Source organism: Muntiacus reevesi, chromosome 5, assembly GCF_963930625.1.
Source record: "Muntiacus reevesi chromosome 5, mMunRee1.1, whole genome shotgun sequence".
Lineage (NCBI taxonomy): Eukaryota > Metazoa > Chordata > Mammalia > Artiodactyla > Cervidae > Muntiacus > Muntiacus reevesi.
Window position 1 is genome coordinate 45,648,572 of NC_089253.1, and position 12,145 is coordinate 45,660,716.

General features: G+C 57.2%; 1 protein-coding gene across 7 annotated transcripts in view; it reads right to left on the reverse strand.

Annotated features, from left to right (window-relative positions):
* SHANK2 (SH3 and multiple ankyrin repeat domains 2) overlaps positions 1-12,145 on the reverse strand; it is a 550,522-nt gene that overhangs the window by 432,022 nt on the left and 106,355 nt on the right. For all 7 annotated transcript variants that reach the window (XM_065937978.1, XM_065937980.1, XM_065937976.1 and 4 more), the window contains 2 exons: positions 8,103-8,174; positions 6,059-6,167 (listed from right to left, as the gene is read on the reverse strand). In XM_065937978.1, the coding sequence (XP_065794050.1) occupies positions 6,059-6,167; positions 8,103-8,174 (181 nt within the window). The remainder of the gene's footprint in view (positions 1-6,058; positions 6,168-8,102; positions 8,175-12,145) is intronic.

Here is a 12,145-nt window from a genome sequence, read left to right on the forward strand (position 1 = left end):
GTCTTCACTGGAGCTCAGAAATGAGGCCGGGACTCACCGCAGGGGCTCTGCAAAACCAGCCCAATCAACGCATACTCAATTTCTGCTTCTCATCGAGATTCTTCCAGGGCTGAGAGGCGCTTCCAGCTTTGTTACAGCCCTGTCTTCGCTGTGTCTGGGGTACTTTCAGGTTTGGGAAGACAGCACAAAATAAAACCCTAAGTTTTGCTCCAGTTGTTAGTTTCACTTCCTTTTCGGGGCTCGAAACACCATCTGTCTCGTCCCAGAGGTTCCCACCAAAGCAGGAGATGAGCCAAGACCCCACTGGACGAGTCTATTTCTTTCTGCTACTCTCACTGTTATCTGATCAAATTTCCATCCGAATGGGGACCAGACGGTCGGAATAACCTGGACTGCTTTGTTTTAATTGACAGGCTGCTCCTCCGGGATTTAATTATCGCCTGTGCATCCCTTAGTCCCGAAGTGCCGTTTTGCCCCGCGCGGGCCCCCACGCACAGCCCGGGAGCGCCCCCAGGACACGCGGCTCACGTGCAGGGCTGCAGCGCGCGTGTCGAGAGCCTCACTGCACTTCCTGCGCTTGGGAAAGAAGCCGCTTCCAGCTCTCTGCTCCGGGAGTGAAGTCTGGCTCTCGGTCGGACTCTGCCTCTTGGCGGCTGGCTTTTGAGGAAGTCACAGATCTCAGCCAGGAGCCGCCAGGACGCGGGCTCACCCTGGGATCATCAGAGCTGCGGAGGACGGCCGTGCAGCACCTGGAATAAGGGCGTGGGGGGGCGGCTCTGCCTCCCCGGGGCTGCAGTGTATGACTCCCTCCAGGAGGTTGGCGACTCTACTTAAAGCCCAGGCTCTAGAGCCCGTCCTCCACAACGAGAGAAGCCACTGCAACGAGAAGCCCACACACCCAGCGGGGGAGCAGCCCCCACGCAACTGGGGAAAGTCCACACGCAGCAACGAAGAGCCAGCACAGCCGAAATTAAACAAAGAAGTAATTTCTTAAAAAATGGCCCTAAGATCACTAACTTAAAAAAAGAAAAACCAAAACCCACTGTGTTTGATCGCTGTCAGATCTGTCCACACAGAAACCTGCATGGATGTTTATAGCAACTTTCATCTAACACTTGGAAGCCACCAAGGTGCTCTTTTGTAGGTGGATGGATAAAAACCGTGGTGTATCCAGACAGTGGAATACTCTTGGGAACTAAAAAGGCACAAACGAGGGAGGGAAGGACCGGGAGTGTGGGACCGGCAGAGGAAAACGATCACATGCAGGACGGGAGAACAAGGTCCTACTGTAACAGCGCAGGGAACTATCGCTGTGTTCGATATCTTGGGATAAGCCATAATGGTAAAAGAATATAAAAAAAGAATGTCTATATGTGTAAAACTGAGTCACTTCACTGGAGAGCGGAGTTTGGCACAACATTGTAAATCAACTATAATAAAAAAAAAATGAGCGATCAAACCATGAAAAGACACGGGTGAGATGCAAATGCCTGTGACTAAGTGAAAGAAGCCAGTCTGCAAAGGCCACACACTCTGTGATTCCCACAACATGACATTCTGGAAAAGCCAAACTATGGAGTCAGTAAAAAGAAGAGCGGTTGCCAGGGGTTAGTGGGAGGGAGGGAGGGACGGGCAGAGCAGAGGGTTTTTTGGGAAATAAAACTCAACTCTGCTTGATGATGCATGTGTGTCCTTACACGCTTGCACAGAATGTGTCCTTACAGCACGCACACCGCCGAGGGAAGCCTAGTGTAGAAGTGGGTCTGAGTTAACACTAACGCGTCAACCCTGGCTCATCAGGGTGTCCCTGGGCACGCGAGGTCAGACGTTCGCCGTGGAGGAGCCTGGGAGGCGCGTGGTTATACGGAACCCCTGCTCCTTCCATTCAGCTTTCTGTAAACCTAAAGCCACTCTAAAAAAAGAGCGTCTCAGGTGGCTCGGACAGTAAAGAATCTGCCTGCAATGTAGGAGACTCGGGTTCGATCCCGGGGTTGGGAAGCTCCCCTGGAGAAGGGCATGGCAACCCATGCCAGTCTTCTCGCCTGGAGAATCCCACGGACAGAGGAGCCTGGCGGGCTCCAGTCCAGGGGGCCGCAGAGAGCCGGACAGGACTGGGCAACTGACACTCTCAGGGGAAAGCGCAAGTTCTGCCGCACAGAGACTAGTAGCTACAAGAAGTAAAACTCATGTAGAAAGTTGCCATTTGGCAGCCTCCACGTGAGAGCCGTTCAGTAATTCTGCTTTAAATGTTGAAAGTGAAAATAAGTGAAAATTTATAATTTATCTACCCAGACTCCCCCCCAGAAACCACCAACCCAAACACTCTGATGACTATTAATTATTGGGTGAGACCCTGGAACGTCCTGGAACAGGACCGTCTGCCCAGGAGGGGAGTCCTGCCTCTGCTCCCCGGCTGCAGGCAGGAGGCCTGGTCCCAGCCTTTGCTGGAGCCCCTGTACTCAAGCTCTGGCAGGCGCTAGTTCACGTGGATCTGAGGGGAAGACGGGTTTCACAGAATTGGCTCTTCCTGCTCAGTGAGTCCAGAGGACGTCATTACGGGGCCGGGTCAGGAAACCGCAGCGTTTATTTGGCCGAATGCAACCTTCTCCGTGGGTTGCAACCGGCAGGTTGAGTCTATCTCAATTTCGGGGGACAGTGAGGAACATCCTCCTCTGTCTTCCTCCTTCCGGGTGCCTCTGGCTCCACTGCACCTGTCCCTGCGATGACTCCGTCCATCAGAACAAGGACAGCGCTTTTTTTTTGGTTTGGCTGCTTTTTTCTAACCTTTATCTGTCTCTGGCTGCGCTGGGTCTCCGTTGCTGTGCGTGGACTTTCTCCAGCTCTGGAGTGAGGGCTTCTCAATGCAGTGGCCTCTCTCACCGCAGAGCGCAGGCTTCAGGGCACAGAGGCTTCAGTGGCTGTGGCTCACGGGCCTAGTTGCTCTGCAGCATGTGGGGTCTTCCCACAACGGGGATCAAGCCTGTGTTCCCCGCATCGGCAGGCAGATTCTTAACTGTTGGACCAGCAGGGAAGTCCAAGGACAGCATTTTTAACTCCAGCGGGAGGCCAAGAGAATGCCCACTGATCCCCATTTGGAAGCAATCTGGGGGTCTACGCTGACGTATTGTTAGAAGCTCCGTTAGGGTCAGCTCTGGAATAATAGTCATTTCAAACTCTTGGAACCCCGAGACGCTGGCGGGCTTGGTTCACGGTGGGAAGGAGCCAGTGGGAGGGGGTGGTGCTCGGCCCAGAGAACCATCAGGAAACAGCCATGGATGCAGCCAGGTCAAGAGGGGCCCAGGCCAAAGGCCACCCACGGAGAGAAGCCAGGTCAGGGACCACAGACCCCAGGCCCAGCTCAGGTTCGTGACTGTCCTGGGAGGCTCAGGTTCACGCTCAAGAGCCCACGGACCCGTCTGTGGTCCAAGCCTCAGTGCCGGGAACCACGTCACCGTGATGGACAGAAGCCCCCCACCCCGCCATAAGCGGGGTGCCAGCCTAGGTGGCCAGGCCCAGAGGAGCAGTCCGCTCACCACGGGGCCAGAACCAACACGTGCTCACTGCCTGCCCCCCAACTCCAGCCTGGTGCTCAGACCCAGGGAGTAAGAACTCCGATACCCGCGCCTGCTACCCCTGCCTCCCCCCACTTCCCCATCCAGACTCTTCACAGCGGCCACCCCCCCACCTGCCGCCTGGGACACGCACTTCTCCCCAGCCCTGGGGCCTCACCTCACCACCCCTGCCCTTGGAAGGTCAGCCCCCAGCAGGCATGGCACGGCTTCCTCCTCCAGCGGTCCCCACCCACAGGAGCCCCCTCAGCCTCGTGCCCACATCACCCACCAGGACAGCCAGGAGCCCAGCTTGTCCGTGTCGCCCCCCACCCCAGCACACAGACCCCCGGATTCCCCGTCTCACCACGTCCGCTGGGCTGGTAAGCTGCTCACCTTCAGCCAGGCCTCTGCACTCACGCCCTCTAGGCCTGCGATCTCCTGACCCCTCCAAGCACCCACTCACACTGTCCCATCCCCGGCACCTCGGGCACTGAGGGTGCATCACTGATGAGCCAGCCGCCCTGCTGTCACACGGCGCGGCTAGATTTCGGGGACAGGAGTTGACAGTGGTCCCAGCACGGCCACCTCTGCGTGGACGGGGACCGACACGGCCGGAGGAGCACAGGGGTGGGTCCTGCCCCCACGTTAGGGGTCAGAGGAGCCCCCACAGTGATGACAGAGCTCCCTTCCTCAGCTGACAAACACACGTGCTGGCGGTTCAGGAACTGTGAGGGCCACGTGTGTGTGTGACGTTGACATGGGGTAGGCGGGCTGCCCCATCCCTGGAGGCGAGGGGAGGGAGGCCCTGCTCGCTGAGTCCACGATGAACGCTCTCTGCTCAGCATCACCCACCTGCCAGGGGGAGGGGGGAAGCCCTAAGTTGCCATGGAGACCCTCATCTGAGCTGCTCCCGGCTCTCACAACAACCTCACTTCCGCTGGTCGAGTTCACGTGTCCCGTGGGCACAGGGCTCTCCCTGGGGTGACGATGCCTTCCCTCAGGGGACACTGCGTAACGTCTGGAGGTATCTTTGGTGGCCACAGCTGGTGGGGGCGTTCCTGGCATTCGTGGGTGAAAGCCAAGGAAGCCATAAACAGTCCCACGGTGCACAGACAGCCCCCAGCATGAAGAACTGCCTGGCCCCGCAGTGGAATACTATTCAGACATGAAAAGGAAGGAAACCCCACTATTTGCAAGGATGTAGACGGACCGTGAGGGTGTGACGCTATGCTGAAATAAGTTGGACGGAGAAAGACAAACACTGAACGATCTCACTGACATGTGGAGTCTAAAACAATGGAACTCACGGAAACAGAAAACAAACTGGTTGCTTTTTTTTTCTGTGGCCGCCCCGGGCAGGACGCAGGGGTGGGCAGAACCGGTGGAGGGCAGCAAAGGGTCCAGACCTCCAGCCGTAAGATAAGTAAGCCCCACAGATGTCGTGAGCAGCGTGGGGCTACAGTTAATCATGCCGTGTTGCCAGGAGGCCCCTGAGGGTCAGTAGTCAGGACTCTGCATTCCCCATGGAGAGGACACAGACTGGACCCTGGTTGGGGAACTAAGACCCCACATGCCACATGGCATTATGCGGCTCGGCAAAAAAAAAAAAATACTCTGTGTATTTAAAGTGCCTAAGAAACCAGATGGGTTTTCCCTGGTGGCTCAGTGGTAAAGAATCTCCTGACAATGAAGCAGAAGCAGGTTCAAGCCCTGGGTTGGGAAGATCCCGTGGAGAAGGAAATGGCAACCCAGTCCAGTATCTTGCCTGGAGAATCCCAGGGACAGTGGAGCCTGGAGGGCTACAGTCCATGAGGTCGCAAAAGAGCTGGACATGACTTAGCAACTGAACAATGAGAGAGTAGCTCCTAAAAGTTCTCATCCTAAGAAGAAAAAAAAAGTGGAACTCTGGGTGGGGCTGGATGTTAACTAGACGTCACTGCTAGTCACTGGTCACTGCCCAGGACACCCACAAACCAAGTCGTTAACTGCACACCGGGAATTAAGGCGAGGTTTTGTGTCAATTGCTTAGCCATAAACCCGGAAACCAAAAGAGCAAAGAGAAGATTCAATAAAAGTGCCCATTTGGAACTGGTAAGAAAAACAGAAAGGCTCGTCCACCGCGAGGTCAGTAGGGCAGGGGATGGCGGCCTGTATTCTTCTCGCCCACACGTGATCGAGGCCCCCCGCATAGAGACTCGGTTTCCAGCGGGGGGAGCTAGACGCCTGCGAGTGCGCGCCTGTCTCCAGGGCAGGAGACACAACTCTGTTACACGTTCATTCACTCATTCAGCTCAGGTCCCTACGGAGCTCCTACCACCTGCCAGGCGCTGGCCAACTGCTGGCAACTCCGGGTGCAACATGGGCCCTCGGAGCAGGCGGAAAGCGCGTCTAAGACCCAGTGACAGGTGACGCTGTGGGTGCACGTGGAGTCTCAACAAGAGCGTCACCTCCTCTCCCTGAACCCGCGCTTCAGCGGGCCTTCCCGAAGTCTCTCCAACCAGCCCTACCTCCGGTCTCCAGGTCGTGGAAATTCGGATCCAGGCCTCGGTCCAGCATCTTGACGATCTTCTCCACTGACCGATGCTGGATGTGATCCATGCATTTTTTCAAATTGGTCTGGAGAGAAAAGTAAAAGTGGTTTTACGGAGAAATGTCTCTACAGACCACGGGAAGGCTCCTTGGGGGATGCACGCTGGCCTCCTCTCCAGGGAGGAGAGCTACCCCTCAAAGGGGTCCCACTGCAGACCCCAGGCTCACGGGGTAGCACTGTTCTGTGCCTGGAACTCCAGGGCCAAGCTCAGAGCCCAGTACATGGAAAATGCCATTAGCCCACCCTGGATGAATGTTCTAGAAACCACCTCCACCGATTCCTGTCCTTGCCTAGAGTCACAGGACATTCCTTCACTTTCAAAAGGGTGAACATCCTGGACCACTTTGAAAACAACACTTTCTAGGGTGCACCCCAGGTCTTCTGACTTCATCCCTGGTGATCGAGGCCCAGGGATTGGTATTTGTGCTTCTTAATCTCTAAAGCGGCAGGCTCAACGGGGAGCAAAAGGGCACAGCTCACTCGGCTTAATCCAAGCAAGTCAAGGTGAAGGAGACAGTCACTCCTCAAGAGACCAGACGACCAGGGGCTCAGCCCTGACGGGGCCGCCCAGACACACCTGCAGGGAAATAACGATCATCTGTCCATCAGACAGACAGCCCGGCCATTTGATCGTAACCACGGAATCCGAGATAGCTCTGTCGGATGAACCGAGGGCTCTCACTGGCCAGTCCTCCGCCTCCACTCCACAGCCCTCCTCCCAAACACCCCAAAGCCCCTGGACCCTTCAGCCCAGGGATACAGGCTGAATCTCCACGCTTTCTGTACACCACAGGAATAAAAATTCACAAATATCCAAGGACAGAGGACACACTTGGTTACACTGAACACCTTCACTGCTATTTACGAATCAACGTTATTTTAAAGGCACAAACACATTTTCATCATTTTCATCTACATGCTGGAGGATAATTAAAAAACCAAAGGACCCACACTTGGAGTCTAAACACCCCTGTGCGGGTGGATCCCAGGGCTGGGCAGAGAAAGCCCAAGGGCAGCCTGACTGTCCTGTGCCTGAAAAGCGCCAGAGCTGAAAGCACAGAGGGGACACGCCAAGGGGGTGGAGAGCCAGGCGGAAGGGCCACCAGCCACGTCTGGACAACTTGAGCACAAGGACAACGCGACTGGCAGGCGGCAACCCACTGAACGCAGGGAAGATCCTCACGTCCCTCCTGATACGAATGGGGGCGGAACACACACGGGGACCCTGCGGGGCGGGGAGGCCCCCTGTGCGCGTGGCCCCAGCTGACCTCACCTGGGCAGGTCAGGGCCGGATCGGGGAGGCCGTCAGGCAGCGACCCGACGCCGGCCTTCCCCGAGCTCCGAAGGAGAGGCTCCGGGCTCCCTGGGGCGGGGCGGGGCGGGGGGAGGGCATCCCCGAGCATCCCTGGGCACCACCCCGCGTCCTCTGTGCTGGGCGAGGTGCCCGCCACAGGCCCCAGCGCACCCTGGACACGCACAGCACCCCTGGCAGGGCACAGCCGTGCACGCAGAGCAGCCCACAGACCTTTGCTAACCCTCTCCTTCTGCCCTGCCGCCCTCGCGCAGCGGTCTGGCCTCCGAGCAGCTTACGTAAACAGCATTTTAATCACAAGGACGGCAGCAGCAGACACCTACTGCAGTGCTGGCCCCTATCTGGGCAGCGACAGCTCAGAAGGAATGGCCACCCCTCCTTCCAGAAACACCAGGGGGAGGTGAGTAGAAAGCAGGGTGCCAGTCTCCTCTCTCAGTGACGTTACTTCCCTTTTGCATGGGCATCTACCGAGCCTGCCTCCCACGGGAGGAGACGTCGGTGGTGTCTAACGGGGCTCTGGCAGCTACAGGGGTCCCTTCAGCCCCAACATCTCCCGGGAAGAAGAACCACTGTCCGAGAACCGCCCTGATCTCTGGAGACGACGCCGCAGGAATGACACCACGAGCCAACACAAACACTCCTCGCTTACCTTCGTGTGCAGCTTGGCCAGCTGCTTCTCATCCAGGTTGATCTGTCTATACACCCGCTTCTTGTAGCGAAACTGACACAAAGAAACAGGGGGGAAGAAAGAAAAGAAAACCAGGTAAGTATTTCACACGGCTAGCCACTGAGAGGGAAAGCCGGCCTCTTCCATGGCCATCTCACCCACGGCAGGGGCTCCCGAGCAAACCCTGCGGTGTTAAATAAACCGTTTGTATTCGAAGCACAAAGACTGCGACAGCGCGTGAGTAACTTCTGCAGAGATGCTGCTGCAAAGTCACCAAGAGAAACGAGAGCAATCGGAGGGGCGAGCACCCGGGAGCCTGGTGTCCTCTGCCTCCTCTGCCAGTAAGCCAGTCTCCCTGCTGTCGGCGAGGCGCCAAATCGGGACCCACTTCTCACATCGGCCACGTCCCCAGCATCGGCCACCTTCATGAAACACGCATTAGAAGGCCGAAGAATTGATGCTTTTGTGGTGTTGGAGAAGACTCTTGCGAGTCCCTTGGACAGCAAGGAGATCCAACCAGACCACCCTAAAGGAAATCAACCCTGCATATTCCACTGGAAGGACTGAAGCTAAATAAAGCTGAAGCTTCAGTCCTTTGGCCACCTGATGGGAAGAGCCAGCTCATTGGAAAAGACCCTGATGCCGGGAAAGATTGAGGGCAGGAGAAGAAGGGGATGACAGAGGATGAGATGGCTCGATGGCATCACCAACTCAACGGTCATGAGTCTGAGCAGGCTCCGGGAGATAGTGAAGGACAGGGAGGCCTGGCACGCTGCAGTCCATGTAGTCACAGAGCGTCGGACACAACTGAGCGACTGAACCACAACAGAAGCCCCAGCCTGGTGGAGCCGCCAGCCCGTGGTCTCCGCCTGGGAGCTCAGAGCTCGGCCTCACTCCCTCAAACGTCAGGGCCTCCACCAACCTGGAGGAGACAGGGGAACAGAGGGCACACCTGGGCAGGTGCAGTGACGGTGCCCAGGAGGGCGCGGCGGGGCTGCAGGCTGCTTCTGAATCCGCAGTGCCCCCGCCTGACGCCCCCCGCTTCTCCCAGGTGCCCCGGATGCTTCTGCAGTAGATGCACCAGGGTGGGTTTGGGAAGATGCTGGCCGCTTGGGCGTCACTAGGTTTCTAGGTCGAAACGTGGCTCCAAGTCCAGCCCCACCACTGTCCCAGGGTAACCAAAGTGGGGTTCAGCTGCTCACCATTCAGCCAATCAAGAGGCCAGGTTGGTGGAAAGGGGAGTTTGTTTGATTTTGAATGCTGGCAACTGGGGGTGGGGGCCAGGTGCCTCTTCAAAGGCTGACTCCCCTCCCGAACAGTCAGTGGGCAAGAGCTGTCACCGACGGAGGGAGGCGGCTGCAGGCAGAGTCGGCTCCGACAGGCATCTTGAAATGGGTCATCGGTGGTCTGACCAGCGTCGTCTTTAGTTGCAAGGTTGGTTTGTTCCCATTTCTTTGAGGCCAGTTCCCGGAATTGTGGCGGCTTATGTCCCGGCTGGCCTTCCCAGGCAGCGCTAGTGGTAGAGAACCCGCCTGGCAGGGCCGCTGGTGTAAGGGACGTGGGTTCGGTCCCTGGGCCGGGAAGGAGGGCGTGGCAACCCACTCCAGTATTCTTGCCTGGAGAACTCCACGGACAGAGGAGCCTGGCGGGCTACAGACAAGGGTCATGGAGAGTCAGACACGACTGAAGTCTGAGCACACACACGTGCAAGGATGCACGTCACAGCTATAGTCTGGTCGCCGTGGAGCTAACTTCTTCCACCTGGTGGGGGTTTCAAGATCTAAAAGACAGCTCCCAGGACACGACATGGCTCAGAGTATCACCTATAGCCCTTGAGGAAGAACTAAAAGTCCTTGACTTCACTTAGACTAACCTTTATGATTTGGTCTCCTTTGAACGTCTTCCTTTGTTTCTGCAGGTTCTCCCTTGTCTGATTAAACTTATTCTCTGGGTAAAGTTCTTCCACAGACAAAAGGTGGGCAGAGGACATGGGGGGCCAGCACCACATGGTCCTGCTCCGTTTCACTAGCAGCTGAGTCACGGGGCTGAACGCCTGCCTCTCCGGAGCCTCCGCTTCCTTGTCAGTCACACGGGGATCACACTCAAAGCTCCCACGGCACCCCGGGAAGGAACATGAGCTTCCTGGCCCAGGACCAGCACTGGGCAAATGCTGTACCCTTCCCACCCCCACTTCCTTTGATTCCCCCCTCTCACTCCAAGGAGTTTAAATAACCACAGACGTGACATGCAGGCTCAGAGCCGGGGATGAGCTAACTCTGAAGGTCTGATTCCATTCACGTTTCCAGAGCGACCCCCTGATGGCCTCCCCCTAACTCCAAACAGAAGAGCAATCCCGTAAGAAACCACATTCCTTGGTGCCACAGATTGGAACCTGTTATTTATTTGTTTTTTTTTTTAGGTGCCAAAATAAACCAGTGCAATCAGAAAATCCTGTGAAACGCGGCAGCACCCAGTTCCTGGATCATGTGCTGTCGAGAACAGTCAGCGTCCATCCTCTGGAACCGACCTTGTGGGAGGAGACGCAGGCCGTTTTAGGATTCTGCCCCCTGGTTCTAGAGTCAACCGGGACACCACGTCCAGGGGACGGCCGTGAAACCTCCCTGTTGCTTATCCTCATCCCAGACGAGAATGCATGTCTTCTCCACCCGTCTTCATCCGTGGCCCTGGGGACGCGGCTGCGGGCGTGTGCCTCTGCTCAGCCGTGTCTGACCCTTCACTGCCCCACGGACTGCAGCCCACCAGGCTCCTCTGTCCATGGGATTTTCCCTGGCAAGAATACTGGAGTGGGTGGCCATTTCCTTCTCCAGAAGATCTTCCCGACCCAGGGATCGAACTCACGTCTCCTGCATTGGGAGGCAGATTCTTTACCACTGAGCCACTTGGGAAGCCCCTGGGAGTGGCGTGAGAGACTGTAACAGTCTGCTAACTTGATGGATCTGCAGGACTCCAAGTCACCGGGTGCTTCTTCCAGTTATAAAAACACACTAGGGCCGGTAACATCTCTCGGCAGGAGGGTGAGCACTTGCAGGAGAATGTCCTGCTTCCAGAGTCGTACTCGTTTGCAACGTGTGGCTACAGAGGGACCCAGGCTCAGAAACCCAAGTCCTTTTCTCGCCCTTCTCTCCATGTGTCGTAGGTAGCCAACCCTGTCCTACTGCAATGATCCAAGGCCCAGATCCACGCCGCCCCTGGTGTGTCCGCCGCCAGGCCCGTCTCAGCCCCACACAGCAGATCATCCGGCAGGACAGTGGTCCAAGGAGATGAATGAAGGCATGTGTGAGTGATGCTTCCATGGCAACGAGAGCGGACGGCAGGGGCAGCTGCAGCACCGCCGCTCCGGCTCGTCCGTCACCAGGCTGTGTGCTCCGAGTGGTGCTTCGTGGAGCAGCCCACCCGAGCCCCACGGCCATGGAGAAGGCGGCCTGAAGGCTCCCCTGCCTTCACAGCTGGGAACCTGTGGCTCAGAGAGGCTGGGCGTGGGAACACGCAGGGTCCCTCGGCGGCCAGGATGGGACCCGGGCTGTCTGAGGTCACAGCCCCGGCTCCCGTGGTCCCCAGGCAGGACGTCAGAAGCACACGTGTGTCAGCTGTTCTGGAAGCCAGGACAGTGGTTCTGGCTGCGCAGTTCCACCGGGCTCTCCCCGGCCTCCTCCTGTTCTGGGATTTGGGGGCGGGGGTGGGATGGGCCAGCCTTCCTCGAGATGCTTTCCGATCAAGAGTAGGCTCTGGACTTCTGTTCCCACCTGTTTTACTGTCCTTATGGAAATTATCAACCCCTAAAGGAGCTGTGGGTTTACTGCTCCTGGCCTGTCCCCTCCCACAGAGTGTGAGCTTCATCGGACCAGAACCCTGACTGTCCTGTGTCAAGAAAGGGCTGGTGCTGAGCAGGCAGGCCCCCAACAAGGGGTTGGTCAATGGACCCCCACTTCACAGATGGAAACCGAGGCCGGGACAGGGGCCCACCTGACTCCCGAGAGGCACGTCAGTTTTTCCTCCACGGGAAA